Raw genomic sequence first — 27,680 nt, 5'->3', positions numbered from 1 at the left:
AGCCCCAGAACAAGGTCAGCAGCTCAAAACCCACAGACACCCCTCTCGACAGCCCCTCCGTGCACCAGACCTCCTCCCAGGGCTGATCTTTCTTAAAAATTGTGGTAAAATATACATAACATACAATTGACCATTTTAAGTGTACAGTTCAGGGGCGTTAACTACATTCAAAATGTGCAACCATCACCACTATGTATTTCCGGAACTTTCTCATATCCCAAACAGAAATCTAGCCAATAAACAATTGCCTGGAATAGTCTTCACATCCCTGGGACCAGGCTAAGCCCTCCCATGACCTGGCCTATTTGCATGTCACTTTCTTCAGAGAAGCCCCAGCGACATACCTCCTTACTCAGTCCTCTCCCTTTCTTTGCAGCATTTCTCACAACTGTCCTGTGATGTGCATGGTCCTCACCCTGCCTCCCTGCTGCCCAGGAAGGAAGGCATTTGTTCACCACCAGCTCAGGGCCGGGACATACGAGGTCGGACACTGAAGTTCGCTATCTCATCCTAGAAAAAGTGCTCCATGCCTCGTTCCTGAATATCACTACGATCACCTTTGAAGTACCCCCCTTGGGAAGCTGTGCACCGACGCCAGCACCTAGTCCACACTTCAAAGCAATTTTGGAACTTTTTCTGGAATGGCCATCAGAGCTGTCATTGTATTACCCTTGATGTCCTGAATGTCATCCAAATGTCTTCCTTTCAATATTTCCTTTATCTTCGGGTAAAGAAAGAAGTCATTGGGGGCCAGATCAGGTGAGTAGGGAGGGTGTTCCAATAGTTATTTGTTTACTGGCTAAAAACTCCCTCACAGACAGTGCCGTGTGAGCTGGTGCATTGTCGTGATGCAAGGGCCATGAATTGTTGGCGAAAAGTTCAGGTCATCTAACTTTTTCATGCAGCCTTTTCAGCGCTTCCAAATAGTAAAGTTGGCTAACTGTTTGTCCAGTTGGTACAAATTCATAAAGAATAATCCCTCTGATAGCAAAAAAGGTTAGCAACATCATTGCAACAAGTTCGCGAACTTAATTGTCAGACCTGGTATTTGTGGATTTGAATGAATGACTATTACATATAACTGATAGTTTTCCCCTTCCTGTGGCGATGGCATTTTGTTTAAATAATTTTGCATAATTTAGGAAGCTTCTGTCCCTTCTCTAAGTCTTCCAGATCTGCTCCAACCTTTCAAAGTGCGATTACAGATTACTCTTCTGTAGGAAGGAACATTGCCTCACCTCCCTGGGAAGAACATTCCAGGAAGCAGGGGCTTCCAGTGAGTCATTGGTATTAATAGCACCATTGAAATCGGAACAAAGATTACATGATGAGATGCAGAGCCAACGAGCTGAACCTACCCTCTGCCAAGTGCCTCTGTCTCCTTGGAACATACATCACCTTCTTACGAACGTACTTTAGGGCGTCAACACTTGACCATCGCTTGAACATTCTAGAGCTGGAAATGTGGTCCAACAAGAAGCGCTGCTGTTTTTTTAACTTCCAGATTAAAAAAGAAAAAACCTTAACAAATCAGAATAAAAAAGAATTGATAAATCAGCTACCTGCTTTTCAGATAGATGAGTGAACAGAATGACACCTCACGCTCCCTCCCTCCCTCCCTCCCTCCATCCCTCCCTCCCTCCCTCTCCCAGGCTTTCTGAGGCATCTCCTGGCTTTTAGCACATCATCAGCCCTTCATCTATTCCTTAACAAATCTTTGTAATTCAGACAGACTCAGTACTTGGTACTACGATTAAATGCACAGCTGAAAACAGGACAGGATGTCCATTAAACACGGTTCCGGTTCTGGAGGTTCGGAGTTCGAGTCAGAGCAGTTCAAGTTCAAGAACAAGAAGGCATCCTGATTGGATGGGAAGGAGTAAAATTATCTCTATTTGTAGATGGTGTGATCCTGTATATAGAAAATCATAAGGAGCACACACACACACACACACACACACCTATTAGAACAAGTTCAGTAAGGTTTCAGGATTCAAGATCAATCATATTCAAAAATCAGTTGTATTTCTATACACTAACAATGAACAATCCAAAACTATTAAGAAAACAGGACGGTTTTTACAATTATATCAAAAAACACTTAGAAATAAACAACAAAAGAAATGCATAACTCATTCTAAAAACTACAAAACATTGTTTAAAAACATTAAAGAAGACCTAATAAATGAAAAGACATCCCATGCTCATGATTTGAAAGACATGATATTGGTGAAACGGCAATATTCCCCAAACTTATCTACAGATTCAACACAATCCTTATCAAAATTGCAATTGGTGTTTTTTTGTTTGTTTCTGTTTTTCAGAAATTGACATTTCTAAAATTCACATGGAAATGCAGGGGACCTAGAAGAGCCAAACAATCTTGAAAAAGGACAAAATTCCTGACTTCAAAACTTACAAAAAACAAAAAAGTGACTGAGCAGCTAACATTCTTTGTGGCATCTTTAATTCGCCAGTTCATTTCATCATTCATTCAAAATATATTTTTGAGCGGTTACTGTGGGCACCATCGGGGAGTTTAGGATTGAAAGTCCCTGGGCTGAGGACAGTCTAGCCAGCCACGTAGAAATCAGTCTGGCCTGCTGTGGGCGCAGGGAGGAGCGGCTCCTAACCGGGACTTCCGAGGTCAAGGAAGGCTTCCCGGAGGAGGTGCCAAACTACGCCGCAAAGGTCAAGATAGCTAAAAGTGAGGGCGGAGTGAGGGGCGCATTTCCGGCAGAATCTGAGCTGTGGGTGGTGGGAGGGGAGGGGCTTGGTGCCCTCCAGAATTAGGAGCAGTGGGAGTGGCCTCCGCGTGGGGCCGGGCAGTTCTCAGGTGGGGACTGGAGGCTGGCCGGCCGGAGGGGCGGGCCTGGGCTGCGGGCCTGGGCTGCGGCCCCCGGCGGACGACACGGTCTCCTTCCCTGGGCGCGGGGCGGGGACCTGGGCTCCCCGAGCCGCGTGCTTCGTTGCCATGGAGATGCCTGTGACGTCACACAGGCCTGGCCCACAGGACCCTCTTCCCCCAGGGATGGTCACTCGGCACAAAAGGAACATGCCATTGAGAAGGTAAGTGCAGTGACAGTCTGTGCCCTACGCACCCGACCCTTGCCTCCGACGCTGCTCTGCGTAAGCATTCCCGGGGCAGCCGCACGCGAGCGCCTGCCGTTGGCCCGACTCCATCACAACACCCCTCCTCGGAGTCACCCGCACGCTCCAGTTCCTGGCCACCCCGCGAGGCTGAATTGGGGGATGCTTTTCTGGGAGTCCGGGAAGCTGCTGCCCAGCCCCAGTCTAGGCCAGGTGCGCCCCCCTGCGCGAGGTGCCCTGTGGCGCCTTTCCCGCAGCTGCTGTTAGAGCTGCGCGGGGCTGGGATACGTGGGGGAAAGGTGCCGCCCCAACAAGAAGGGGCCTGAGGCTGCCCACCCCAGATCCTACATGGGAGTCCCTGGTCCGTGGTGGTGAGGAACCGGGCGAGCCCGTGGGGGAGCTGCCCCGTGGGAGTGAGGTGGGGGGGTCCCTGCCCAGTGGAAGTGTGGACGTTGCCCCCCAAGGGCGGTGGTCCCTGCCCTTCAGGAACAAGGACATCACCAACCCCACTGCCCACTCCCACGCTCTATGAGGGGGGTCCTGCCACACGGAGTAAGGAGCGAGGATGGTGCCTCACCCTCTGGGCGGGGGCCCCTGACAGAGACCCTTCTTTATTTAACCCAATGGAGGACTGTCCCTCCCCGAGGAGTCAGGCCTGCAGGGGGAGACTGGTATGAGGGGGGGCAATGTGGGGGTTCATTCATTTACCCCAGGTATGAGGAGGGATTGAGGGGCACCCCTGCAGCAGGCTTCCAACATGGTGTGGCCTGGGCCAGCTCTGCCCAGGGGGAAGGTGGGAGGGTGGCCTGGGGGCTGACCCTGCTCTGCCCTAAGACAGCAACCAGCCTGTGCTTGGGCAGTGTGGACCCCCCACCTCCCCCAAGAGCCCGGGAGAAGTCTAGGGCACCTGGGAGTTAACCTGGGGGTAATTAGCGTTTGCACACAAAGCTACACAGCCTTTCTCCTAAATACTATTTTAAGCTGTGGTTTCCTCTAAAACAAAGTGACTTAAAATAGGAAATAAAGTCCCTGTGGTCCTGTGCTCATGCTTTCTGTGGATTCCTTTAGCCTGAACTGGTATTCTTTTGGTTGTAGAACTTTGTGATCCCACGGGTTCCAGCTATGAGCCCAGGTCCCTTGGAGCGGCTGACTCACAAACACCAGGTAAAGTAAGAAGGGGCCACATCCAGAATGTAGTTTTCTTTTTAAAACTTGGTCAACATTGTCTGGAACATAAGTTACAATTTTTGACCCTTTTTTCAGGTGCCATAGGGACAGGAGATTGCAAAATTGGAGCGGGGGCGGGGGGAGATCCACTGTCATTCTTCTTAATTTATTATATCTCAGAATAATGATAGAAAAAGTGCTCAAAATAATACCAAGTATGGTATGAAGATGTCTGTCTTAAAAATGAACACTGGAGGGAACCAAAAAAAGAAGAAAAACACCTTGTGATTTGTGCATCAAAATACAGGCCTTAATGTCCCCCTGCAGAACCAACCTTCCCATATAAGGGGGCCATACTTATTTGGGGTGTCAATTCTTGTTCTAGCTGCAGTCAAGAAAGAGGAGTGTGTTTAGTCTCCTGACTTCCCTGGGACAATTCCGCTGGAGTAAGTTTCCTGAGCACTGACCTGGCTCAGGGGCCTCGCTGTGGAGACGATGACATGGCCCCTGGAAGGTGTTCACATCAGGATGTGTTTTTGATGGAAGTGTGTCTGAAGGACTTCGAATGTGCATGGGGTGTTATCTTCGGAAAGGTGACCCTCACAGGCTTCCTGCTGTCTGGGTTCCTGGTCCAGGGAAGGTGCTCAGATATCTGAAGGCTGAACCAGAACTTCGTTGCAAGTGGAGGGAAAATAAAAACACAGCATCCTGTGAAACCACCGGCTATTTCAGTGCTGTTGTGTCTACACTGGAATAAAGCGAATTCTCTTAGAAACCACTTCTGGGGAAGAGGAGTTTGAAAAATCTTTCGGAACAAATTGTATGGCAAGGAAAGGGTGTCTGCTGCGGTGAATTGTTGAGTATTGGGAAGATGTTTTTCCTTTAAAGAGGAAATGCAAATTGAGAAGCACTGATGCCAGCTTAGAGGCCCACATAGAGGTCACCTGTTTTGAGTCCTGACGCTCCCACGGCCTCTTTCCACAGGGTGGGAACTGCACAGTTTTCTCTTTGAAAAAGAGAGGCAGCGCCCAGTACCAGTTCCTCTTTCCTCCAGGTCTTCAGAGTAGATTTGCTAAGCTCATCTCTGTGAAAAGACCGTTTTTGCCTCTGCTCTTTTTCCTTCCTCCTGTCTCCAGGCCGGTGTCTCTGTCTCCCGACCCCTCTCCTCTCAGCAGCTGGCGCTCTGGACTCACTTCTGCCTATCATTTGCAGCTGCTGCTCCTGGACGCTCCCTGCCGGACTTCAGGTAAGAACCTTCAGAGGAAACTCTGGTAGGGGAGCTGGCTTGTCTCCCGGGGCCACTCCTCCTGGGCATGGCTTCAGGGGTGGAGTGAAAAGGAGCTGCTGCCAGACAACTCCTTTCCTCTCCTGGATCTAGAAGGCCATCCTAATCCCTGGGGATTTGGGCTGCTTGGGAAAGGTCCTGACCCTCATCTATCTTTTTCCTCTTCCTGCCTTGTTGGCAGGCATTTAATTTGTATTATTTAAAATAAATTTTTGCTATTCAATGTTTTTCTAATGCAGTAAACATTCATTTAATGTTTTTTTTTAACAGCTTCATTAGGAAATTTTTCCAAGTGTTCAAATTTAACATATGTCAAATTACGGCATTGATCCTTTGCCAGCTGGTGTCCTTAACCAGCAAAAGACTGAGGGACGAATGCACACTCTTGTCTTCCATTTCTGTTTTGCTGTTGGGCTTTTTATCCTCCAGCTTCATAACCACAGCTATATGAGGTTGGGATTCAGGATGGGCAAGGAGGCGGGGCCAGGATGGACATGGGGTGGAGCACCGGGGTGTGTGTGGGGGGTTGGGGGGTTGGGGGGTTGGGGGGTGGGCAGAACCAAGGACTGGCCAGAAGTTGGTTTGCAGCTCTCGAACTTTTCCATTTTAAAACCTCAGGTTACCAGGTTATGACTTCTTGACACCTGTGAAGTCAGGCTATGAAAATAACTTTTTCCCTGGTGGGGATGAAGGGCTAGGATTATTTCTGGTTTTTTAGTATAACAATATCCTCCACATATATTCTTTTATATGTGTGATATTCTTTTATATATTCTTTCATACTGCATTCTAAAACTCAAATATTTAACTCAAATAAACTCAAATGAAGGATGGTACCTTTAAAAAATGGACCCATACTGGGCCAGCCCAGTGGCTCAGGCAGTTAGAGCTCCGTGATCCTAATGCCGAAGGCTGCTGGTTCGATTCCCATATGTGCCAATGCCAGATGGCTCAGTTGGTTGGAGCACGAGCTTGCAACCACAAGGTTGCCGGTTTGACTCCTCGACTCCCACAAGCGATGGTGGGCTGCGCTCCCTGCAACTAAGATTGAAAGGACAACAACTTGACTTGGAAAAAGTCCTGGAAGTACACACTGTTCTCTAATAAAAGTCCTGTTCCTCTTCCCCACCCAAAGAAAAAAATGGACCCATACCTCCACCCAAACTTTTTTTTCTTTTTTTCTGTGTTCCTTACTAGTTGGGGTATTTCTCCCCACATACTAGAAATAATGTCACTTTAGATGATTGGTGCTCTGGCGACCATAATTGAATTCAGGATGCTTTCGTGTCTAGCCTGCTCTTTTGCCCATTCTTGGTGCTCACATGGGACTACTTATGCCGCCAGACTGCTGTTTATCCCCTTCCTACAGAGTAAACAGCACCAAGATCTGCTCTTGTTCTTTTGAAGTTCAAATGAAAAGAACAGAATTCTTTAAGATCATGTCATTTTTCTCAGAGTAGCAACCCTTGTACTTACCAGGGCATATGTTACTTTCCTGGGGCTGCTGTAGCAATGACTACAGACTGGGGGGCTTTAAAGAACAGATTTACTCTCTCAGGGTCCTGGAGGCCAGAGGTCGGAAATCCAGGTGTTGGGTGCCCCCCGGAGGGTCTGACGCAGAATCTGTTCCAGGCCCCTGTCCAGCTTCTGGAGGAGGCCGGCAACCCTTGGCACCCTTGGGCTTGTGGTCACATGACTCCAGTCTCTGCCTTCTTTTCACATCACCTTGCCCCGTATGTGTGTGTGTGTGTGTGTGTGACGTCCTCTCTTATAAAGACACTTGTCATAGGATTTAGTGCCTACCCCGAAAGTCCAGATGATCTCATCTTGAGATCCTTAAGTTACATCTTCAAAGACCCTTTTTCCAAATAAGGTCACAGTCATAGGTTCCAGGAGTTAGAATGTGGACATATATTTTGGGGTACATCCATTCAACCCATAACACAGGGCCTCCAGAGAGAATTTTATTTTATTTTTATAGAGAATTTTGGACAAGACCCTCCCATCAAATAAGAAAACACTGCATAGCATACAGACTTCCACCACCCCTGTGGACTGTGACACTTTGATTTAAATGTTGCTCTTCCAGTGGGAGGATGCCCTTTGAGCCTTCTGACACCCTTGGGCGGTGATTTGCAGGGAGTGGGCTAAATGACATGTTTGCCTTGGAGTAGCTGATGAAATAATAAGCCAGCATGCTGACCCCTCTCAGGTGTCACGTCACGGATACCTCATCAGTTTGCCAGGGAAACTGAGGCCAGGAAAAGGTACTTTAGACACCTGAAGCCATACAGCTAGGCTGGCAGCACACGTGGGGTTTGGATGCAAGAAGTCTGGCTTTGGACCTGCCAGCCGTTCAGCTTCCAGGGGAATCTCTATGGGTTCTGGCTGGGGGGGTCGCAGCAGGGTGGGGATCCGGTTTGGCTGCCGTGGAGGCTGAAAACAGGGGCGCATCCTGGGGAAAGTGCGTTTGGCGTGGGACAAGTCAGGTGCGAGGTCTGTGGGATAAGTGTGCCCGCACACTCACCCAGTAAATATCTATTGAACACCGACCACGTGCTTGGTGCCACGCCAGGCTGTGGGGGCGCGGCTGTGGAGGAAGAAGCAAAGAGCCTGGGTGGTAGGGAGTGAGTCCCCTGAAGGGATGCCGACCTGAGAAAGAGGCGGGCACAGAGACTCTCCGAGGATGAGAAGGCCAGGCAGGGGCTTGCGTGCGTGGAATGGCGAGGTGAAGCAGGGGGGGTGGGAATGTGAGATGAGGGGCCCCTAGGAAGGCCCCATGGAGGGTGGCCTTACAGTGAGGACAGCATGGAGCAGGGGACAGCCGGATGTGGTCAGGGGGGGCCCGGTGCTCTGGGAGGGGCTGTGGGCCGAGCTGCAGGGCTGGGGGTGGGCTTGTCTGCTGGGGCGTCTGGGCATAGCGAGGGCTTTCCCCAGGGCCGTGGCCTGGTTCCCGCTAAGCTTCAGCAGCATCACTCTGGGCTGAGGACGAGGGCCGGGCTCAGGGCAGGGGCGGCCATGAGGAGACAGACGAGAATGGCTGCGCCCGGAAGTGGGGAGAAGTCTGGACATATTTGGAAGGCAGAGTCAACAACGGCTGATAACTGTGTGTGGGTTTGGAAGAGGGGAGTCAAGGTGGTGTGAAGTGTTTTTAGCTTGAGCAACAAGGCACAGGGTGTCACCCTCCTGAGCCAGGAGGGGGACTGAAAGATCAGGGGTTTGATCTCAGACTGTCAAGTTGGAAGAACCTGCTAGAGACCCAGAGGAAGCTGGGCAGTGAGGTCTGAGGGTGTGGAGCTGGAAGATGGAAACGGGTCACTGGAAGTGGTGGGTGGGGCTTTGGGGCCAGATGACATGGGGTGCGGGGTGTGTGTGCATGTGTGTGTATACGTGTGCTTGGACAGAGGCCAGGTGGGCAGGGGGCACTCGGGGTCAGAGCTTGAAGGTAGATATTTGGTCGCACTCAGGCAGAGGCGGTGATTTCTAAACTTTTTAATTTTTTTTTTAAATTGAGGAATATTGGAGAACAACAGTGTGTTTTTCCAGGACCCATCAGTTCCAAGTCAAGCCGTTGTTTTCACTCTAGTTGTGGAGGGCGCAGCTCACTGGTCCACGGGGAAATCGAACCGGCGACATTGGTGTTATGAGCACTGCGCCCTAACCAACTGAGCCAACTGGCCGCCCCAGCTGTTATAAACTCCTCATTAGGAAGATTTCAAACAGAGAACAGAAGGGACTCGTGGAACTTTCTCACAGCTTCAAGAACCCATAATACCCGGCCAGTCCTGCTTCATCCCTCCTCGTACATCTCCTTAAAAGGGAGGGCCTTTTCAGCTATAGCCACAGCACCCTCACCAGGCCGGAAGTGCCCCCTGGAATCTTCAGCTCCCAAGGCTGTGGCCTTGGCGGAGCTGCCCTGGGCAGGTGTGTGTGTATGGGGACAGCTGTAGCCCGTTGGGGTCAAGGACTTTCAGCTGGAGCGGAGCAGGGTGGCTATAAAGAGGCCCGACGAGACAGTGTGCAAGGCAGATGGGACTCTGTAGGCAGAAAGTCAGCTTCCAGGGGCGGAAGAGAGAGGGCTGGGGGCCTCCCCACGGCCAGCTTTGACCTTGGAGTGGCCAGGAAGATGGCAGAGTTTTGTGTAACAGGGTGACTTCAATAATAGTCTTGACATCAAAGAACTCTCTAGTAAGTCTGCGTGACAGGAGCATTTTTCTGTAATTTTCGATGGTGAAGAGGTGGGGGGTGGGGTGGAGAGGAGGCAGAAGGCAGAGGGAGGAGGGGGAAAGTCCTGGGTAATTTCAAGTTTGTCTTTTTGCTCTGCTTGAGAAGCTTCCGGGGCAGTGAGGCTGAGCCACTGGTGCCTTGGGGCCCAAAATGTCCCTGAGATGGCATTGTGTGTGTGTGCAGAGCACAGCCACAGGCACGGGTTAGAATCGACTTCTGGCCTTGGCTCTGGGCAAATCCAATCTTCTTAGCCTCAGTTTCCCCAGCTGTAAACCTGTGAACACCCTCATGCCATCTACAAGCTTCTATCCGTTAACTGGTTGAATTCCTGCTGGTGTCAAAACCAGTACTTGTCCCTATGCAGATGTCATTGCGTTTAACCCCAAACCACACGTTGGTGAGGATGCTTGGGAGGGCATGTGCCCTTCAGTCTTTGATCCCACGTGGAGACACTTTACAAACCACGTCCGGTGTAAATGCTGCGCTGAGGATAAAGGAGCCTGTGGAGGACGCGCCCAGCCAACTCCTGGGGGCACAGGGGCGGTGCACAGTGGGGCTGCGGCCTCCTGTGTTTGCTGCGTGTCGTTTAATACGGTGTCTGAACCATGTGTGTGGAATGCTTTTTGATGGAATAGTCTATGAGGAGGCCTTTACCTGGTGCAGCTGGGCTAGAAAACGTCTGTTGGTGCTGAGTGTGGCCCAAACCTCTGTGGGAGGCGGTGGGGACAGACGGTTCTCCGGTTCATCCACTGGTTATAATTTTACTTTTCTGGTACTTGTGTCTAAACTCGGCCTAGAGAGAGCACCAAGTATTGCACAGCATGTGCTCCTTCGGAGATCGAATTGAGGGTGGTTTGGGCACGTCAAAGGGACGTGGGAACCAACTGAACAAGTTCCAGCCAAAGACGGAACAAAATAAATTGTGCGGTACAGACACAGGTGCGTCCATGCTGGCGTGAATGGGTGATGGGGGTCTCTGCCTGCATTTCACGTGGCTGTTCCCTCTCCATTCCTGAGTGTCAGCTGCACAGTGACCTCTTCCCAGAGAGGGCAGGAGGGACAGGGAGGGGAAAGGTGACTTTCCAGTGGAGAAAGCAGACAGAAACCATTCAGCCAGGTGCTCAAGGTCATCTCACCTGTGATGTGTCATTGTGATAGCCGTGCCCTTGATACGCACGATGAGAAGGGCCCTTCACCTTTGTGAACATTCCCCAAAATCCATAACCCCAGTCTCCTGGTAAGAAAAACATCAGCTAAATCCCAGCTGAGGAACATCTCACAAAGTCCTCCTCAAAACGGTCAAGGTCGTCAAAAACAAGGGCACTCTGAGAAACTGCCACGGCGCAGAGGAGCCTCAGGAGACATGGCAACTGAGTGTGATGTAGGGTCCTGGATGGGATCCTAGGACAGAAAGGGACGTTGGGTGAAAACTAAGGGAATCCAAGTAAAGTACAGACTTTAGTTAATTAGCTTAAAAAAAAAAAAGTAGGTTGCTTTTTGCCGGGACCTTTCTAGCTTTTAAAATGCTAGCATGTGTTGGGCACGGCAGGATTCTTTAAGGTCTGGTTTGTAGAATTTTGTTTTCCTGAACTTTTGCCGTATAGGCCTGAGAACTGGTGTTCCAGGGAACCATTTGGGAAGCCCGAGTTGCTCACGAAAAGCCTGTCGCATGCACGGTGGTGAGTGTTGGTAACTGATGCACTTTCCAACAGGGCCCAGCGGTGCCTTCCCACAGGGTCCTTGAGGAAAGCAAGTGATGTGAAATTCTAAGGAAGTTTGTAGTCTCTTGTTCTCTTAGTAAGTTTTTTTTGTTGTTTGTTTTTTTTTAAAGATTTTATTGGGGAAGGGGAACAGGACTTTATTGGGGAACAGTGTGTACTTCCAGGACTTTTTTTTCAAGTCAAGTTGTTGTCCTTTCAATCTTAGTTGTGGAGGGCACAGCCCAGCTCCAGGTCCAGTTGCCATTGCTAGTTGCAGGGGGCACAGCCCACCATCTCTTGTGGGAGTCGAACTGGCAACCTTGTGGTTGAGAGGACGCGCTCCAACCAACTGAGCCATCCGGGAGCTCAGCGGCCACTCAGCTCAAGGTGCCGTGTTCAATCTTAGTTGCAGGGGGCGGAGCCCACCATCCGTGGCAGGACTCGAGGAATTGAACTGGCAGCCTTGTGGTTGAGAGCCCACTGGCCCATGTGGGAATCGAACCGGCAGCCTTAGGAGTTAGGAGTACAGAGCTCTAACCGCCTGAGCCACCGGCCCAGCCCCAGTCAGTTTTGTTTTTGTTTGTTTGTTTTTAGTGTGGATGTTCTCTCTGTGTTCTTTGGATGTATGGCTTTAAAATTGTATGTATTTAACAACCTCAAACTTCTTAGGAAAATCTCTTAGAATTTATGTCAACTTGGGCGAGTCAGTCCTCAGCCTCGGCTTAAAATTCTTTATCTGTTAAGAAACAAAGAGCAGGGTGGACATTTGGGCTGGATGGTGGTCCCCTCCCCAGGCTAACATTCTAGAACTTTCAGTGTCCATGAACGTGTGCCGTGTCCCAATGAGCGTGTGTAAGACAGAGCATGTCAATGCAAAGGGGTTTTTCGCAGACTGAGATATTGATCCTGGGCTATACTGCCACGCCCCCAGCTGCCTGTGGGTTTTCTGTTCACTAAAAAAGTTTTTGAAAACTCCCTAGATTCGTCTTCTAAAACTTAGAGTAAAATTCACTCCTTTAGGCCACCACTCTGACCTGTGACAAATGCACCCTGGGGAGCAACCACCACCACAGTCAAGAGAGAACCCTCCAGAAAGTTCCCGCCTGTTCCTTTGTGGTCAGCCCCTCCCCCACCCCTTGTAACCACTGGCCTGTGCTTTGTCCCCACGAACGTGGTATTTTTTAGTGACAAGTCTGTAACAGGCCCGAGCCATGGCGGGGCTGAGGCATGGCCGACCCACCTGTATCAGGTCAGCCTTCAGTGCCACCTGCATCAGGGCCCGCTTCCAGAAGAGGCAGGCGGGCGCGCTCCAATGGCTTGCAGGTACTCTCCTGCTTGCAGCCCTCTCCCTCTTCGTGGGGGTGGGGGGAGACCCTGTGTGCCCGAGACCAGAAGGCCCTGACTTGGTGTCATCCTTACAGGTGTTTTCTCTCTTCCCCCAAACTAGAGGTGTTCACATTCCTGTCCTTTGGGAACCTTTCTTTTAATTAAGAAGAAACAGAAGAGTTGCTTTTCCCACAGCCTGGGTTTAGTGGGGAGGGTTCTAGAATATCCGATGCCAGCCCTGGGTTCTTCTGAGGGGCCCTGGGCAAGGCCCGGCCGCATTCTGGGCCTGCTTCTGCCTCTGGAACGGAAGGGCTTGGGAGATGGTCCAGTGTCTTCCAGGATCTTCTGGCTTTGGGTCCAGGAGGAGCGCCAGGGTGCCCTGTGGGATCAATTGGGCACGCTTGTCTCTTCCCAATGTGATGGGGGCTGACCCAGCTGCCAAGTCTGTCTCCTTGTCACATTCCTGTTTGCAGCTGCCCACGTTTGCATTTTAGTCCCTCAAGCCAAACCTCTAAGGGGTCCTCTGTCTCTGCTCAGGCTTTGGGGAGAAGTTTCTCTTTGTTTTCCCCCACCCCGCCAGGACCACTGTCCTTCGAGTGTCCAGTGTGGTGGAGACCGCTGGCATGGGCAGTGGGCGCCCTTGTTCTCTTGCCCTTGAACACTAAGCTGATGCCTTCCTAGAGAGAAGGATTATTCAAGCCTTTTTCCCCCCAGGTCTATCACAAAAAGAACCACGTGGACTTCGTTGAAGGTATCTGGAGAGAGGTAAGTTACAGAGTGAGCCAGAATGAGCCAGCAGCCACTCTTATGTAGGGAATGGCGGGAGGCCTCCCGAAACCCAAGTCCCCAGGGGCCAGCCAAGGGCCCGTTAGTCAGCAGAACTTTCTAAGGAGAGCTGTCTCGGGCCTGCTGTGTGGAGTCTTCTTTGCATAGTGGTGTTATCATATTTTGGAAAAAAACTTCACTTTGATATTTAAATTGTTTTTCCTTTTTCAAAAAAATTTTTTAAATAAGACAAGGACTGAAAGTAGTTTGCCTGGAGTATTGACAAGACCATTGGTTTACAATTAGTCAATTTCAAAATTAATCTCAATCAAAACTGAAATCAATCTCAGTAATCAGTTGAGGTGTGGTTAATACCTGGTCTCGTGGTGTTTTAAGGCACCAGGTAGCCTTGACGAGCAGGTGTGCGGCCAGTCATTCTGACCCAAACCCAGTGGATAGATAGATGTCGCAGCCTGGCACCTCTTTGTTGGTAAGAACTGACCCTGCTGGCTTATTTGCAGTGTGAGATGGTTACCCACCCCACACATGCACCCCCAGCCTGGGGCCGGGGATGCTAGCTGCTCTGTGTGTGTGTGTGTGTGGGGGGGTACTTTAGGGAGCAGGCGGTGTCACAGAATGGGTGCCAGCTTTGTGAATTCCAACAGTTCTGACCAGTTTCTGAATCTGAAATGATTACAGCTGTCTACAGATCATGGTGTTTAACCATTTCCATATTTACCTTTTTTCTGGAATAAATAACAGCATCAACTGTCCAGAGGAAGTGAGTGATGGGGGGTTTTCACTACCCACGGGGGTCCCTGCACTGACTCGGTCCTGGGTCCTTTCTGGTTGTCATGTAGCCACGCTTGGTGTGGGTGAGGCACGGACACTGGGGACGTATGGACCTCTAGTCGCATTGATAAACCTGACTGGCTTCCAGACTTCACCGGGTCCTCTTTGGGAGGATGTCTCAACACAGCACTGGGAGTAGTGATGGGAAGTGCAGGAGGGGACGGGATTAGCTGCAAAGCCTTCGGTTTTCTGTGGGGACCGTTACTGCGGAGCCCCTCAAGTCAAGAGCACTGACGCGGGAAGGTGAAGAAAGGCAGCGGAAGGCATAGGAAATCCTGGCACAAAGGTTGGGTGAGGAGGGTGTTAGATGTCCAGAAAGCTCCAAAGCCCCCTTCAGCCAGTGGTCATAGAGGTGAGAGGTGCTTGACTGCCCTGAGGGTGGGGGTGGGGGGCTGCTGCTCAGACACGCACACACGGCCTTCGAGAACAGACCTTTGAAAGTGGGGAACAACTGGACTTCAAGGCTCATTTCAGCTTCTTCTGGTCATATGTGCGAGGCACAGTGGGTGCAGGACTGGTCAGGGAGCAGGACAGAGCCGAGTTGGGCCTTCACCAGGGACGTGGCGCCTTGAAGGGGACGTGGGAGGAATGAGCTCAGACCCCCGGTGGTGGGTGGGGCGGTGTGGACTGAGCCGGCTGGGAGCTGGGATGAGGCCTTTATTTTTCATTTTTTTAAGGAGGACACAGCTCACAGTGGCCCATGCAGGGATTGAACAGGCAACCTTGGTGCTGTTCGCACCACGCTCTAACCAACTGAGCTAACCGACCACCCCAGATGAGGCCTTTAAATGACAGGGTTCAGGCTGGGCCCCCAGCACTGCTGGACCCTCAGGCTTTTTGGGTGCCATGGGCTATTTGTCAAATGCATTTTTAAAGATTCATTTGCAAGGCAGATGGTGCCAAGTTTGCCAACGCCAGTGACGGAAGAAATAGTTTGTGCAGATGTGTCGCACTGGACCCCACTGCTGGGAATTGCTAACCAGCTCCAACATGTCTGTCACCAGTTTTTAGACCCTGACGGTGATTTGGAAGATATCCCTGGCCGTTCCGCCCACAGCTTCACCGACTGTTTCCTGGGTCACATGACCTGTAACCGGCCTTTGCACGTGCTGAAGTCCAGGAGTCCAGTTCACTTATTAGACCCACTGTCTGGAAAGCTGCCAGCGGGGCCCTTTCCACCCTGGAGGCCGAGGATGTGGACATGCAGCCCACGGGGGCAGGCCGCCCCAAGGCGCTTGTGTCCACCGCCCAGCTGCCTGGGTCCCCAGAGAACCTGAGAATAATGGAGGAGGAGCACGGAACCCCCCTCCCTACTGTGGAGCCCCCAGAGACTGGCAGACGTGCCCAGGGTAGGGCCAGAGTGTCACGGCCACCACCCAGACTCGGGAATGAGAGGGACAAGGGGCCCAAGCTCTGTCTAAGAGGAAACTGGAGGTTTTACTTGCAGAGCCTGAAAAACATAAGAGAAAGCAGCAGCACGTGGCTGAGACCCAGGTGAGAGGTTAGCTCAGGGCAGGGTGCTGACTGACGCCAGAGGAATGGGGAGCAGGGAGCGCAAGCGGATGTGCGTGGACAATAGCGCTGCCTCTCCCCACTGTCACTGCTGATGGAGCAGGGACTTTCTGAGCAGCTGGTTGGGGCTCAGTCTGTGGGCGTGATGGTGGCCTTGACGTGGTCGTATCTAAAACGGGTGGGTGGCAGTGGGTGGCTGTTGTGCTTTTCCCAGTTTCAGGGTTTTTCCCTTTCCAACAGGCATGAACCCAGCGACATTCTGGAGTTGGTGTTAGCGCTGGGTGGCTGAGCCCCTCTCCTCTATGGCCGCTGTCCAGTGCCAATGAAAGGGCTGCACCCAATGACCGTAGGCTCTTGTCTCTCCTGGTGGGTGGGGACAGCAGTGACGTGGCTGGTGGAGCTCGCCCCTCGGGAGACTGCTCTGGTCCCTTCTGCCAGCTCTACTGGTGAGGACAAGTAGGACTGTGGCCACTGTACAGCCTGACCCTCCAACTGCAGGGCAAGTAGGCGGCCCCAGAGGTGGGGTCCCCCTCAGGCCCATGGACTGAGCTCAGTGTGGGGGTGGGGTGGGTTGGGAGTGAAGCTCAAGAAGGCCCGGACCTGGGTGTTGTCCTCTGGGGTGTTAGGTAGGCCTTGGGCACTCGTGGGGTCCATATGGCAGCCCTGGATGAGGGAACCGCAATCCTGTACCTGTGGTGACCTACCCGTCCCCAGCCCCCAGCCTCTAGGTAGACGAGTGTCTCGGTGGTGGCCGGGGTGGGTGGGGCTGGGAGCAGGGCTGCTTCTGCTCTTCTGGTTGCCCTTTGGGCTGGAGGCAGCTGCGCCCTGCTGGGAGCTGCCCTGCGCTCCCTCAGCCTGTGCTCCAGCACCCTCGTCCATGGAAGCCTTTTTGTGGACTCCCTGTCATCGCCAGGGCCCTGGCCCAGCTCTTCTCAGGTGAGACCCTGCAGCACCGTCCAGCATGCCCACCATAGAAATGCTGAAAATCTTTATTGGTTCAGAGGAAAACATTTAAAATGAGCCCGTGTTCAGTGGAATACAGCTTTGGACTGTAACCAAGCCACCTAGAGACCCCTGGTGGAACATTCCAGAAGTGGGCAAGGAGCAGGCTGAGTCTAGCCTTCAGGCCTGGAGACAGTTGGAACCTGGCAGCTCACAGAAGCCCTAGGGGTGCGGGGGGCAGAGCCTGACCGTCTAGCCAGGAATCAGACCATCACGTGGCTGGTGGCCAAACACAGGGGTCACATGGGGTAGGTGGGTCATGGGTGGTCCAACAGCAGGATGAACAGGTTTTATCACAGGGCCTGAGGCCCGGGCTGCTCACCGATCCACCCCAGGAGCTCTCACAAGGCCTGTTTTCCCAGGGACACCACATCCGTCACGTCCCACAGGAGCTGCCTACCCGCTTCCTCTACTTGGCGCCACCTCAGGCTCTGCAGGAATGAAGGTACCAGGGAGGAGACGGGACGGGTGGCAGAGCCGGACCAGGGCGTCAGCACCTTTTGTGATGCAAGAAATGGCGCTAGGCCCCACCACGAGGGGTGGCAAGCTGGGGCGCACAGCTAAGGGGTCGACTATTGACCCAGGACGGACCAGGCCCTTTTCTGGCCGTTACCGTGTCCCTGAAGGGCCCAGGTTCTTCCTTCTTCGCCGGTGCTGAGCTCCCCTAGTGCCCGAAGTGCCCGGGACCAGCGCAGAGACAGAAGAGGCGGGAGGCGGGTCATGCTTAGTGTTTTATTTCATAAAACAAGCCATGCTATTGCTCCTCCAAACACGTGCGTCGTCCTTCCACGTTCCACCAGTCCCAACCGTCAGGCCTCCTTCACGTTCCTCTAACCTCGAACCAACGACTTTCCTTTGACAAGTCCATAGCTTCCAAACGTTTTAATAATGAATAAATGTTAAATATTGCATTTTACCAGTACAGAAATAGGGAGCTAGAAAAGTGTTTCACTCTGTGCAGAGGACTGCGACGCCACGCTCGTAGAAGCTGCGAGGGTCTTCCTTGGTGGCGATTTCAAAGTCCACCGTGAAGATGAGGTCTGCACGGGTGAAGTTCAGGTACACGGGTAGGGTCACCTGTGAGGAAGGGCAGAGGGGCTCAGCGCCGGCCCAGGGGACGGCGAGACGCCCGCCTCGACACGCCTGAGGGCGCTGTGGGGTGCAGGGCTTTGTGGCAGAGGGCAACGGGCGCTCTCTCCCGGGAGTTGCTGATTGCTCGTCACGGGCAGAACTCGGCGGTGGGAAGAGGGACATGACTAAGGCCGTGCTCGCAGCGTCTCCCTGCCCACAGGACGGGGGTGCTCCTTACCACACTGGCCTTTTTCTCTGCGTTTGTCTGCTTGACCCAGCGCAGCTGCGTCAGCGGGAGGATGGTGGAGATGGTGTTGGAGGGGGAGAGCTTGTTGTTGCTGCACGTGGCCCCCTGCAGCTTCAACCCTGGGCGGAGGAAGTCAAATCAATGGAGTGGGAACAGCCCCGGAACCCACCGGCCTCGGGCTCAGCTCCGCTCCCGCCATCCGGCCCCTTAAACACCTGTGTGGGTGTAGGTGGGGGCCTTGAGACAGAAGCTAAGACCGCGGGCCTGGGTCTGCACACTCCAACTCACCCGTGACTCCAAAGCTGCAGGCGTCAAGGGTGGCGTTCTGCGAGGTGGTGACATTGACCTCCAGGCAGAGCTCCTCCAGGGACCAGCTATTGGCCTGGGCCACATACTGCCGGGTGGCGGTGATGTACGCCTCGGGCACAAACAGTCCGCCCAGACACACATGGATGTTCTGTGGGAGGAAGCAGCCGGTGAGGAGCGAGCCCGACCTGCTCTCCCAGCTCAGAGCCGGGCCTCTGCCTGGCCCCCCAGCTGCTGCCCCAAACCCAGGGCAGCTGCCAGCAGCCACCAGGCTTCTCAGGAGCTGCCGTCACCACCTTTAGCTCCTTGGCGCCGCCGGACGCAGCCGCCTGTGAGATGTTCTGCAGCTGTTTGACCCTCTCGCTGAAGTCAGACACCCACTGGATGACGGTCATGCCGGCAGGCACGGTGTAGTGCGACCAGCTCCGAGGCAGGATCCCTGCGGAGGGGAGGGAGGCCCCAGGCCGGCGTCAGGTACAGCCTCGCCCCCCACCCCAACTTGACAGTCCCGTGTGACTGACGGGGTGTCTGGAGGACCAGGCTCTCCCCCATAACACCACAGCTACCCACTCCCGTCACACACTGCCCGGTATGACTCTGTCACTGGCAGCTCAGGCTCTCGGGGACAACGGGAGACACCTGCGGCTGCCCTGCTGTTCATACTCAAGTGCCCCCCAACATTTCCTCTGTCCTGCGCCCGCCCCTAAACACTGCAGCAATTGCAGAAAGATTTTAGTAGAAGGAAAACTCTTCAGACATTTCTGAGCTTGGGCTCCAGGGAGGGCCCCCAGCTGCAGTCGGAGGGCCGGCTGCAGAGGGAGCGGACGGCCTGGGACGTGTCAACACAGGACCAACGCGCGCCCGGCACGCAGCCTCCCTGCGCACCTTTCACCAGTTCGTTTATGAGTGTGCGCAGGTAGTTGGTCTGCTTCTTCTTCCCTTCACACACTTGGACGACATCAGCAAGGTCCTGGCGGACGTCCTGCAGTAATTTCGCTCCCATCTTCACTTCTCTCTCAAAGAACCTGAACAGAGGGTCCTGTTGTGTGGAGAGAAGCCAGAGTGAGGGGGCCGTTTAGAAGCGGCCGCTGCTGCAGCCAGCCAGAGGAAGCCGACCTCCGGGAGCCCCAGGAGTCACGGCCCCGGCCAGGTCCCCACAGCTGAGCCCGAGCCCGACCTGGGACCAGACGGTGCAGGAAGCTGCTCGGAAGCAGCGTGGGGAGTTACTGAGCTAGCTCGTGGCAGGACGACCTGGGGGCGTTTCTGGTCCCTCTGAGCGTTAGCCCCCAGCCTGCGCCTCTGCACAGCTTGCCCGCCCACCTTGATGTTGTCCACCGTCCGTTTGAGATGGCTCAGTGTCTGGGGGATGAGGTGCAGCCAGTTGGAGGCGGTGGTGTGCAGTGTCCTCATCCAGGCGGGCCGCCCGTCCGACGTGGCGTCCACTCGCGCCTTCTTCTCGGTCTCCGCGTACGCCAGGTCGTCCTCATCCTCCAGCACCTGCATCTTTAGCATCTTGCTGATCACGTCCACACCTGGGCCGCAGGTGCACCCACGGAGGGTGGGGGAGGGGAGGGACGGGCAGGAGAGCAGAGGAAGGAGGACGTAAGTGGAAAGACCATGGCCCACGTGGACTCGCAACATACCGAGTGGGCACAGCAAATGGCCTGGCCACACAGACGGGGAGGCGAATACAGAGAAGTGGTACCAGACCAAGTCATGACTGCGGGGCCTGGACCAGCAGCCTGAGAGTGCAGGGACCAGCGTGAGGCCTCTGCGGGACGGCCGAGGGAGGGGCTCGGGGCCACCTGCCCTGGGGACTCGCGGCTACTTGCGGCCTGGAGCACACCACCTGCTCCCTCTCAAATGCCTGTCCCTGCGTGGCTGCCTGAAGGCCGGACGGCAGAGGTGTCGGCTCAGCGCTCAGGACTCAGGGCCTCCACGTGGGCCAGTGACCTTGGGCAACCTGTTAGGCCCGGCTGCAGTGCTGCTCTAAGGTGGGACTGGCGGTGACACCCTAGCAGAGTGCTGGTGTGACGGGGGCTCAGATGACAGTCACTGTAGTCCTGAGAGGGCATTCACAGGGACCCAGCTGCTACTCTGACTTAACACCAGTACTTGGCAACCCTAAGAAGGAAAGTGGAACTATTTCTGAACGTAAGGGGAAAAGCTAACGCCATGTCCAGACCTCGTTTACACGAATGTCAGGCCTTTTGCCCAGCACTGAGCCTGGGCTGCAAGACAGACTCTAGGTGGGGCTGATGACGCCCCCCCTCCCCGAGGGTGAGGGGCAGCTGGTACCGGGAGGGACTCACCCTGCGTGGTGAGGAGGACCCGCTCGGCGTTGTTGGGCAGGCCCAGCCAGGAGGGCGTCTGGGTGTCGGGGAGCAGCTCCACCCACTGCACAAACTCCTCTCGCCTGCCAAAGAGCACATTAGAAATGCTGTCACGCGCGACGCCGGAAGCTGCCCAGTGGTGCCACGGTGGCTGTCACGAGAGGCAGGCTCATACCTGATGCCGTCTGGCATTTGAATGTCTTTGTGCCCATCGACCTTGCAGGCCAGCTTGAATTCACTATCGAAGCTCTTGGTCGTGAACAGACGCTCCAGGAAAGTGTTGAGCAGACGCTGGTCAAACTCGTTGTCCACTCGCCCACCGTAGATGGACTGGGCCATCAAGGTCTTCAGTGCAGACCACGGGATCTTATCCGGAGAGATGTTCTGCCTCCCCTGGGTGGGGACAGGTGAGTGAGTGCTCAGGTCGGGGGCTGGCACAGCCTGGCTCTGCCTGCAGCCTCCTCCCGCACTCTCACCTCGAACGGGCTTTCCCACCTGCACATGTGAGCTGAGCACGCGACCTTGCGTCACCACGTTACCACGTGCTTCCTGTCTACCTCACGAGGCACAGCCCACACTTGCCTTTGCCGTGTCATCCAGCCATGTGTCCACGGTGTCGCAGGCGGACCGCAGATCCGACTCCCCGAATTCATACTTCTTTGACCACCCCAGGGGAGCGTATCGTAAGCGTTCTTGGATGATGGCGTGGAACCAGGCCAGCAGGAAGTACAAGCGAGCACGCTCGTTGGGAGACTGGAGGGAGAGTGTTATCAAGGACAGAATCAGCAAAAAGCAGCGTCCTTTCTTCTGAGAAAATAGAGCGGATCCTCCCAAGAGAACGACAGCTTTAACAAGAGCTCCCACGTCTAACATGCACCACTCGCACTCCAGGGCTCGGCATGAGCAAATGAATACAAATAGCAGATATGGAGACACGTTATTCAGCCAACAGAGAATTACACAGAAGGTGTTTTTTCTAAGTGTCGGAAAAGGTGCATTATAGCACTAAGTACAGCTGGCCCCTGAACACCACGGTTTGGACTGCGCCGGTCTGCCACAGTCAGCCTTATCCCCAGGCTGTGCACCCGCAGATGAGAGGGGCCGACTACATGCATCGATCCACACCATTTTATGGGGGGCCTTGAGCTTCCATGGAGTTTGGCGTCCACACGGCATTCTAGTGCCAATCCCTGTGGATACTGAGGGACTGAAGTTTCGGGGGATCAAAACTTATCCACAGACTTTTGAATGCATAGAGGTCAGTACCCCTAATGCCTGCCGCGCTGCTCAAGGGTCCCCCTCCTCCTGCCCCGTGGCCTCAGCCTTGGGGTGGCCCATGCCTGGGAGCGGGGGGTTCCCATTTGGTCTAAGATGCACACCTGGGTTCAGGCTAGAGTTTTATTGTGGACGTGTCTGCTCACCTGGGAGCCTAACTGTCACGCCCCTGCCACCACACCCCTGTTCACCGGAAGGAAACTTGCCTGCAGTTAAATAAAATTCCCTGTACAACTAGCCACGCTGGTGTTTCTGGGAGGCGTGGGGCCCGTGTGTGAATTCAGGGGCTGGCCTGTCTGGGCTGACACAGCGCGCTCCTACCTTGCAGATACGTGACACGGGGATGCTGCTGAACGTCCTCAACATGTTGGCCTTGACCCCCGGGGGCGGCTCGAACACAAAGATGCGGCCAGCGCGCAGCAGGTTCACGGGCACCTGAGAAGACGGCGCCTGTCACCACTCGGCTGTCCGGGCGCTTCAGTGTACACACACACACACACACACACACACACATAGCACACACACAGCACACACACACACAGTACATACACACACACACCCATTTGAACACAAAGAGCCCGAACGGCACCGAGAGAAGCGTCCCATCCCGCCCCGCCCCACCTGCCCGCCCCGCCCCACCTGCCCGCGCGCCGGCGCACCTTGGGGTTAATCTCCATGGTGAGAAACAGCCTGAAGCACGCGTGCGGCTGCAGCGAGTGCAGCTTCTTCTCTAGCTGCATCAGCCACCCTGGGGCCAGGTGGACGTTTTTCAGCATCACCCACCTGCGGGAAGAGTGAGCGCCAGGCCGGCTTCAGGCTCCCGTCTGAGCTCTGGGCCAGGGCTTTCCGAATAGACAAGCAGGCCTACCTGCCGGACTTCACAGCTGTGTTTATCGCCTTATCGGCTTGGTTGAAGCCTTCTGCCGAGCCTGGTGCCAGAAAGCTTGGTGTCAGCACGGCAGGCGCGGACCTCAGAGCCCACCCGAGCTGTGGGGGCCCCAGCCCGAGAGAGATCGAGCCGCTTACCGATTGCGATAGAAGTGATCTGGGTGTTCTGCTCGGCTGCGAGGTCCTCCACGTGTCCACTGGCGTCATACCCGGGCACAGAGCACATCAGGACGGGAGTGTTCGGCTTTACCTGCAGATGAACGGGTCGGGGTCAGTCCCAGCACCTGGCCGACTGGCGTGGAGGCTGCGGGAGGACAGAGGGACGAGGAGCACCTCTGTGTCCACAATGTGGGTCAGGTCGAGCGGCTGCTCCATGATGGACATGAAGGACTCCCCGAGGTTTGTGGAGACAAACACGTGGGCCATGGCCAGCAGGCGGTCGGGCCGGAAGGCCTGAATCAGGAGCAGGCGGTGGACGGCTTGCCCGATGGGTGCTGAAATGAGGCCACACAGAGGTCAGGGGGTTGGTGACAGGACAGACTGTGAGCTGTCCCCCTGCCTGGTCTGTTCTTGTTATGAGCCTGCACTTGGCAAACACGCAGTGTCCAAGACACAGCTCAGAGGACAGTCACCACCTCCTGTGTCCCCATGGACACTCTGGACAAAGCGATGACAGCACCTACTGCTTCGGTCTCTGGGTGCTGTGGCAGTTGCTGATTTTAAATGGTTCCACCGGTAGCGGCTGCTGCAGGCTGGCCCCCTGAACTCTCAGGAGCGTCTGCAGGTCAGTCACCACTTGCAGCCGGGTGGGGCTCACCGCCTCTTCCCCCTCTGGGGGCCTGGCTCGCCCAGGGCCTCGGCTAACAAGAACTGCCCATTTTCCCGTGCTGGCAAGGAGCTTCCTCTCGTTCCTCCTTTGGTCTAATTTAAGCGTGCATTGGACGGGAATTAGGAATGTTTTGCTCTCCCACGTCTAGCCAACTCCGAAAGTTTGAACACAGATACTTCTCATAGGAACCAGTGACTAGTTCCTGGCAGCGTCCCTTCTTCCAGCAGTGGGGCCCCACATGACATGGGGGTCCAGAAGGGCAACACGAGGGAGAGGCCCGGGGCTTACTTGCAGGGGCTTCTTCATTCCAGAGGTATGGCACCGTCTGCTCTGGGGAGCTGCTGTCCAGCCAGATGCCAAATTGCTGTGGAGACAACAGTGGGATCGTCACCAGGGGCAGAGCGCGCCTTTGTGGGCACAGAAGGCGGGACTAGCATGCAGACGTTTGACGCACGTGCACAAACACGAGGTTCTGGGTTTTACACGACACGCAGTCCCTCACTGCCAATTTCCTGGGGAAAGGAACATTCAGAAGAATACCCACCTCGTCGGCCTGAACCTTTGCAATCAGATCCTTGAAGGCAGGGAGACAGCTCAGCCTCACAACCGCCTCCGCCTGTTCCACGGTCAAGCCCCGGATCTCGGGTGTCGAGCCAGCACTAAGCACGATCTCCTTCCCTCTCAGGAAGTGCTGGAACTCGGCATCGTATGTGGGCTCCCTGCGGAGGGGCAGAGGCGAGCGAGGGCTTACACTCATTTCTATTGCACTCAACGTGCACGATGACTTCAAGGGAAACCACAACTCCCGTAACATGAAATGCTCGCGGGCAATGCACCGCCGTCTAGGCTGGAGGGGAGGCAGAGCGGCGGCCTTACCCGATGGTGCCCTTCAGCTTGATTCTCGCCAGCAGCATGGCAAAGGTGATGTGGTCCTGGTGCAGCATGCCTCTGGCCACCCGGTTGAACGCCACCTGGGGACAAGGCGGAAACACTGCAGCTGCAAGGAACCGGCCTGCATGGGCCTGCCCCTCCCCGGGATGGCCACGCGCCAGCTCCTCCCGCCCCGGGACCGCCAAGGGCCAGCTCCGCACCTGGAAGAGGTCCTTTGTTATGATGGACAGGCGCTGCGTGTGGTCCGTGAGGGCCTTCAGGTTCGGGTTCTCGTACAAGACATTGTGATAGATGTCCAGGAAGAACTGCAGGGAGTACTGGTACAGGAAGTGTATCTGAAAGAAGGTGGTGGGCGGGGCCATGAGCTCCCCATGGCTCAGCACCACGAGCCCTCACCCGCCTGGGCCACCACGTGGTCACCTGTTTCAGAGACTCCATGGTGAAGTAGATACTGCTGCAGGCAGTGGACAGTGGCAGGTACTGCTGGGACACGGTCTCCACTTCCTGCATCACGATGTCCGTCTCCTCGACCTTTCTTGTCACCTCGGCCGCCTCCCTCTTGAGGTTCTCCAGAGTCGTTATGATCGTGTCGTCGTCCAAAATGCGCCCTTTCACCTCGTTCAGAGCTTGTAGCAGCGATTTCTCTAGCTGCCGTAAACGCAGCTGAAACTCCCCTGAAGGGACCAAAAACATCCCGAGTCGGCTGGAGGACTTACCTTCTTTCACAGGGAAGCTGACAGTCGGACATGCACTGGCAACATTCCGTCCCTTCATAGTTCAGCCTCCTCCTGCCTCCAGACCCAGAAATGTACCTTGGAGTTTGAGAAGATCGGAACGTTTTTCGTCCACATCAGGTCTTTCCGCTTTCAGTACTTCATTTAGACACTGGCTCTGTAAGCTGCTACGGGTGACTGTGAAGTTGACAAAGGTGACCCGGGAGCAGAGATCTGGTGGGAACTCCACCTGGCAGGAGGGGTGACAGGACAGGCTGCTTTGTCACTTCAGCTGGAACACCCAGCACCGCCACATTCCCACACGAGAAGTGCCTTATTGCTTACAGTCGGATCGCGTGTGGACAGGAAGATGACAAATGATGGTGACAGGTCTATATCCTGGTCACCGAGGGTAATCAGCACTCTGCCCCCGGTCCGCCGGACCTCACGGTTCAGTACTGGGTTCAGAACTGGGTCGTAGCTTTCCACATCCTGCAGGCACAGGTAAGGAGTGCGATGGTCAGGGTTTTAGTGTCTGCTGTACTGACACCAGCTTCCGACTCCAGACTCACCTTCCCAGCAGCACCCAGCATTCAGACCTGCCCTGGCCGCTATGACAGCCACTGGCCATGTTTCTAGTCCCATCCCTTGGTCACACTAGTCACACGCGGAGCTCAGTGTGGCTCCCATCCTACCAGCACACACTAAACATGTCCGTCCATCACTGCACAAAGAGCCAGTGGACGGTGGTCCAGACTAAGAGGGATTTTAAGTGCAAAAGCCGCTTTTGTTGGGCTTATTTTTTAACAGAGCAATCTCAAGGTTTTATCCTTGCTGTGGTATCAAATGAAGTCTTGCAGCGTTGAACTGTCGCTTTGTATTATGTAATTCAGTTGGGTTTCATATCAGCCGTGTTTGAAACAACCCAGACACGGCCCTAAAGAACCCCCTCGGCAGGACGCGGTGCGCACACACCTGCACCAGCAAGGGGTTACCAAACCGCAGGGCACTCTCCAGGTTCTTTCTGAAGGCATCATCCAGGAAGCTGGTCCGCGTGATCTTCCGGTCCTTGTATTCATTCATGATGAACTCTGTGGCCTGTCCGGAGGGGTCAATGATCAGCGGGTACCTAAGGGGGAGGTGGAAGAGCTGTGAAGAAGCCAAGGGAAGCACGAGAACACGGTGGGCAGAGCCCCAACCAGGCACACGGACCCTGCCCCCACTCAGTGTGGTTTCCAGACTTCCCCACAGAGACTGTCTGACTTGAAGGCTTCATGCTATGATCGTCTTTCTGTAGAACTTCTGCAATGAGGGGTGACAGGTCCCAGACTCTGGGAAGCAGGTAACTCTCTGGGGCACGCACGGGGCCTCCTCACTCAGTGTCCTGCCCGCGCTCGTCTCCCAAGGCTGAGCCTAGAATTACTGTTCTGTGCGTTACTGACGGCCCTTCCAGACAGTGACCACCAACACCTGACAGTTCAAACTGCCAGGGCTCCTGGCGAAGCACACACACTTCCTTTAATCCTCACAATAGCCTGATGAGAGGACTGTTCACACCCATTTTTACAAATGAGGAAAATGTGGCACGAAAAGACTGAAGTGTTCAGAGTCACATAGCCAACTAAAAAATGTAAAAACGTAATACACACACATGAAAGGGCACATCGTGAGAACCACCCCCATCCTTGGGGCCCGTTTCTGGTGTATCCATGCGGCGGCTTAGGGGCTTGCAGACACACGTGTCCAGGGGAGCACCCCCCGCCCTGCTCGGCACCTGTTCTCCTCACGAGCACTGCTGGAGCGCCCTGTGCACACAGGCTCTGCCTGAACGGCCTGGTCTCCCGGCCTGCCACTGTGGAGACGCACAGTCATGTGTTAACTGGCCCATAACGAGGGGCATCTGGGGCACTTCCTGTCTTCTGCCAAGTACGCACTCCATCCTCAAGAACATTTTCAGATCTGTCATTCTCCACATTTGCCGGGCCACTGACTAAACAGAAATGTGCACACTTTGCTCTGAGACGACTCCGGCCCTGCAGACTACTGGTGACTCAACAGTCTCACCAGCACCACCTGATGGGATATGGAGCCATTCGTTCATGGAACCCTCAGGTTTGCGCATAAAAATCAGACAACACCAACACGAGTGCTCTATCTTCTTTGTGTCCCTGGGACAATGACTCAAAGGTCTCAACACAATT

The 27,680-nt window shown here is 54.4% G+C and overlaps 2 protein-coding genes across 2 annotated transcripts in view; one reads left to right on the top strand and one right to left on the bottom strand.

Moving 5' to 3' along the window:
• Positions 1 to 1,781: 1,781 nt before the first annotated feature.
• On the top strand, positions 1,782 to 15,806 carry LOC308497927 (uncharacterized protein; the record flags this gene model as incomplete). The annotated part of the gene is made up of 7 exons (XM_081048997.1): positions 1,782 to 1,856; positions 2,830 to 3,069; positions 4,186 to 4,254; positions 4,643 to 4,703; positions 5,394 to 5,503; positions 13,510 to 13,560; positions 15,417 to 15,806. 7 exons carry the CDS (start codon positions 1,782 to 1,784, stop codon positions 15,687 to 15,689), a joined length of 879 nt encoding a protein of 292 aa, XP_080905123.1. The 3' UTR covers positions 15,690 to 15,806.
• A 1,838-nt stretch (positions 15,807 to 17,644) lies between these two features.
• DYNC1H1 (dynein cytoplasmic 1 heavy chain 1) overlaps positions 17,645 to 27,680 on the bottom strand; it is a 62,756-nt gene continuing 52,720 nt past the window's right edge. The window contains exons 57-78 of the mRNA XM_081047816.1: positions 26,455 to 26,608; positions 25,825 to 25,971; positions 25,579 to 25,729; positions 25,187 to 25,440; positions 24,967 to 25,101; positions 24,752 to 24,846; positions 24,420 to 24,594; positions 24,164 to 24,239; positions 23,380 to 23,540; positions 23,185 to 23,296; positions 23,027 to 23,087; positions 22,818 to 22,941; positions 22,480 to 22,593; positions 21,466 to 21,636; positions 21,059 to 21,276; positions 20,863 to 20,966; positions 19,871 to 20,082; positions 19,436 to 19,589; positions 18,847 to 18,989; positions 18,533 to 18,701; positions 18,236 to 18,363; positions 17,645 to 18,003 (exon numbers count right to left, since the gene is read on the bottom strand). Coding sequence (XP_080903942.1) covers positions 17,875 to 18,003; positions 18,236 to 18,363; positions 18,533 to 18,701; positions 18,847 to 18,989; positions 19,436 to 19,589; positions 19,871 to 20,082; positions 20,863 to 20,966; positions 21,059 to 21,276; positions 21,466 to 21,636; positions 22,480 to 22,593; positions 22,818 to 22,941; positions 23,027 to 23,087; positions 23,185 to 23,296; positions 23,380 to 23,540; positions 24,164 to 24,239; positions 24,420 to 24,594; positions 24,752 to 24,846; positions 24,967 to 25,101; positions 25,187 to 25,440; positions 25,579 to 25,729; positions 25,825 to 25,971; positions 26,455 to 26,608 — 3,187 coding nt within the window. The 3' untranslated portion in view covers positions 17,645 to 17,874. The remainder of the gene's footprint in view (positions 18,004 to 18,235; positions 18,364 to 18,532; positions 18,702 to 18,846; positions 18,990 to 19,435; positions 19,590 to 19,870; positions 20,083 to 20,862; positions 20,967 to 21,058; positions 21,277 to 21,465; positions 21,637 to 22,479; positions 22,594 to 22,817; positions 22,942 to 23,026; positions 23,088 to 23,184; positions 23,297 to 23,379; positions 23,541 to 24,163; positions 24,240 to 24,419; positions 24,595 to 24,751; positions 24,847 to 24,966; positions 25,102 to 25,186; positions 25,441 to 25,578; positions 25,730 to 25,824; positions 25,972 to 26,454; positions 26,609 to 27,680) is intronic.

Source organism: Rhinolophus hipposideros (assembly GCF_964194185.1).
Source record: "Rhinolophus hipposideros genome assembly, chromosome: 5".
In the NCBI taxonomy this organism is placed as follows: Eukaryota; Metazoa; Chordata; class Mammalia; order Chiroptera; family Rhinolophidae; genus Rhinolophus; species Rhinolophus hipposideros.
Note: the sequence above shows the minus strand (reverse complement) of the source record. Positions and strands in the feature narration are given on the sequence as shown.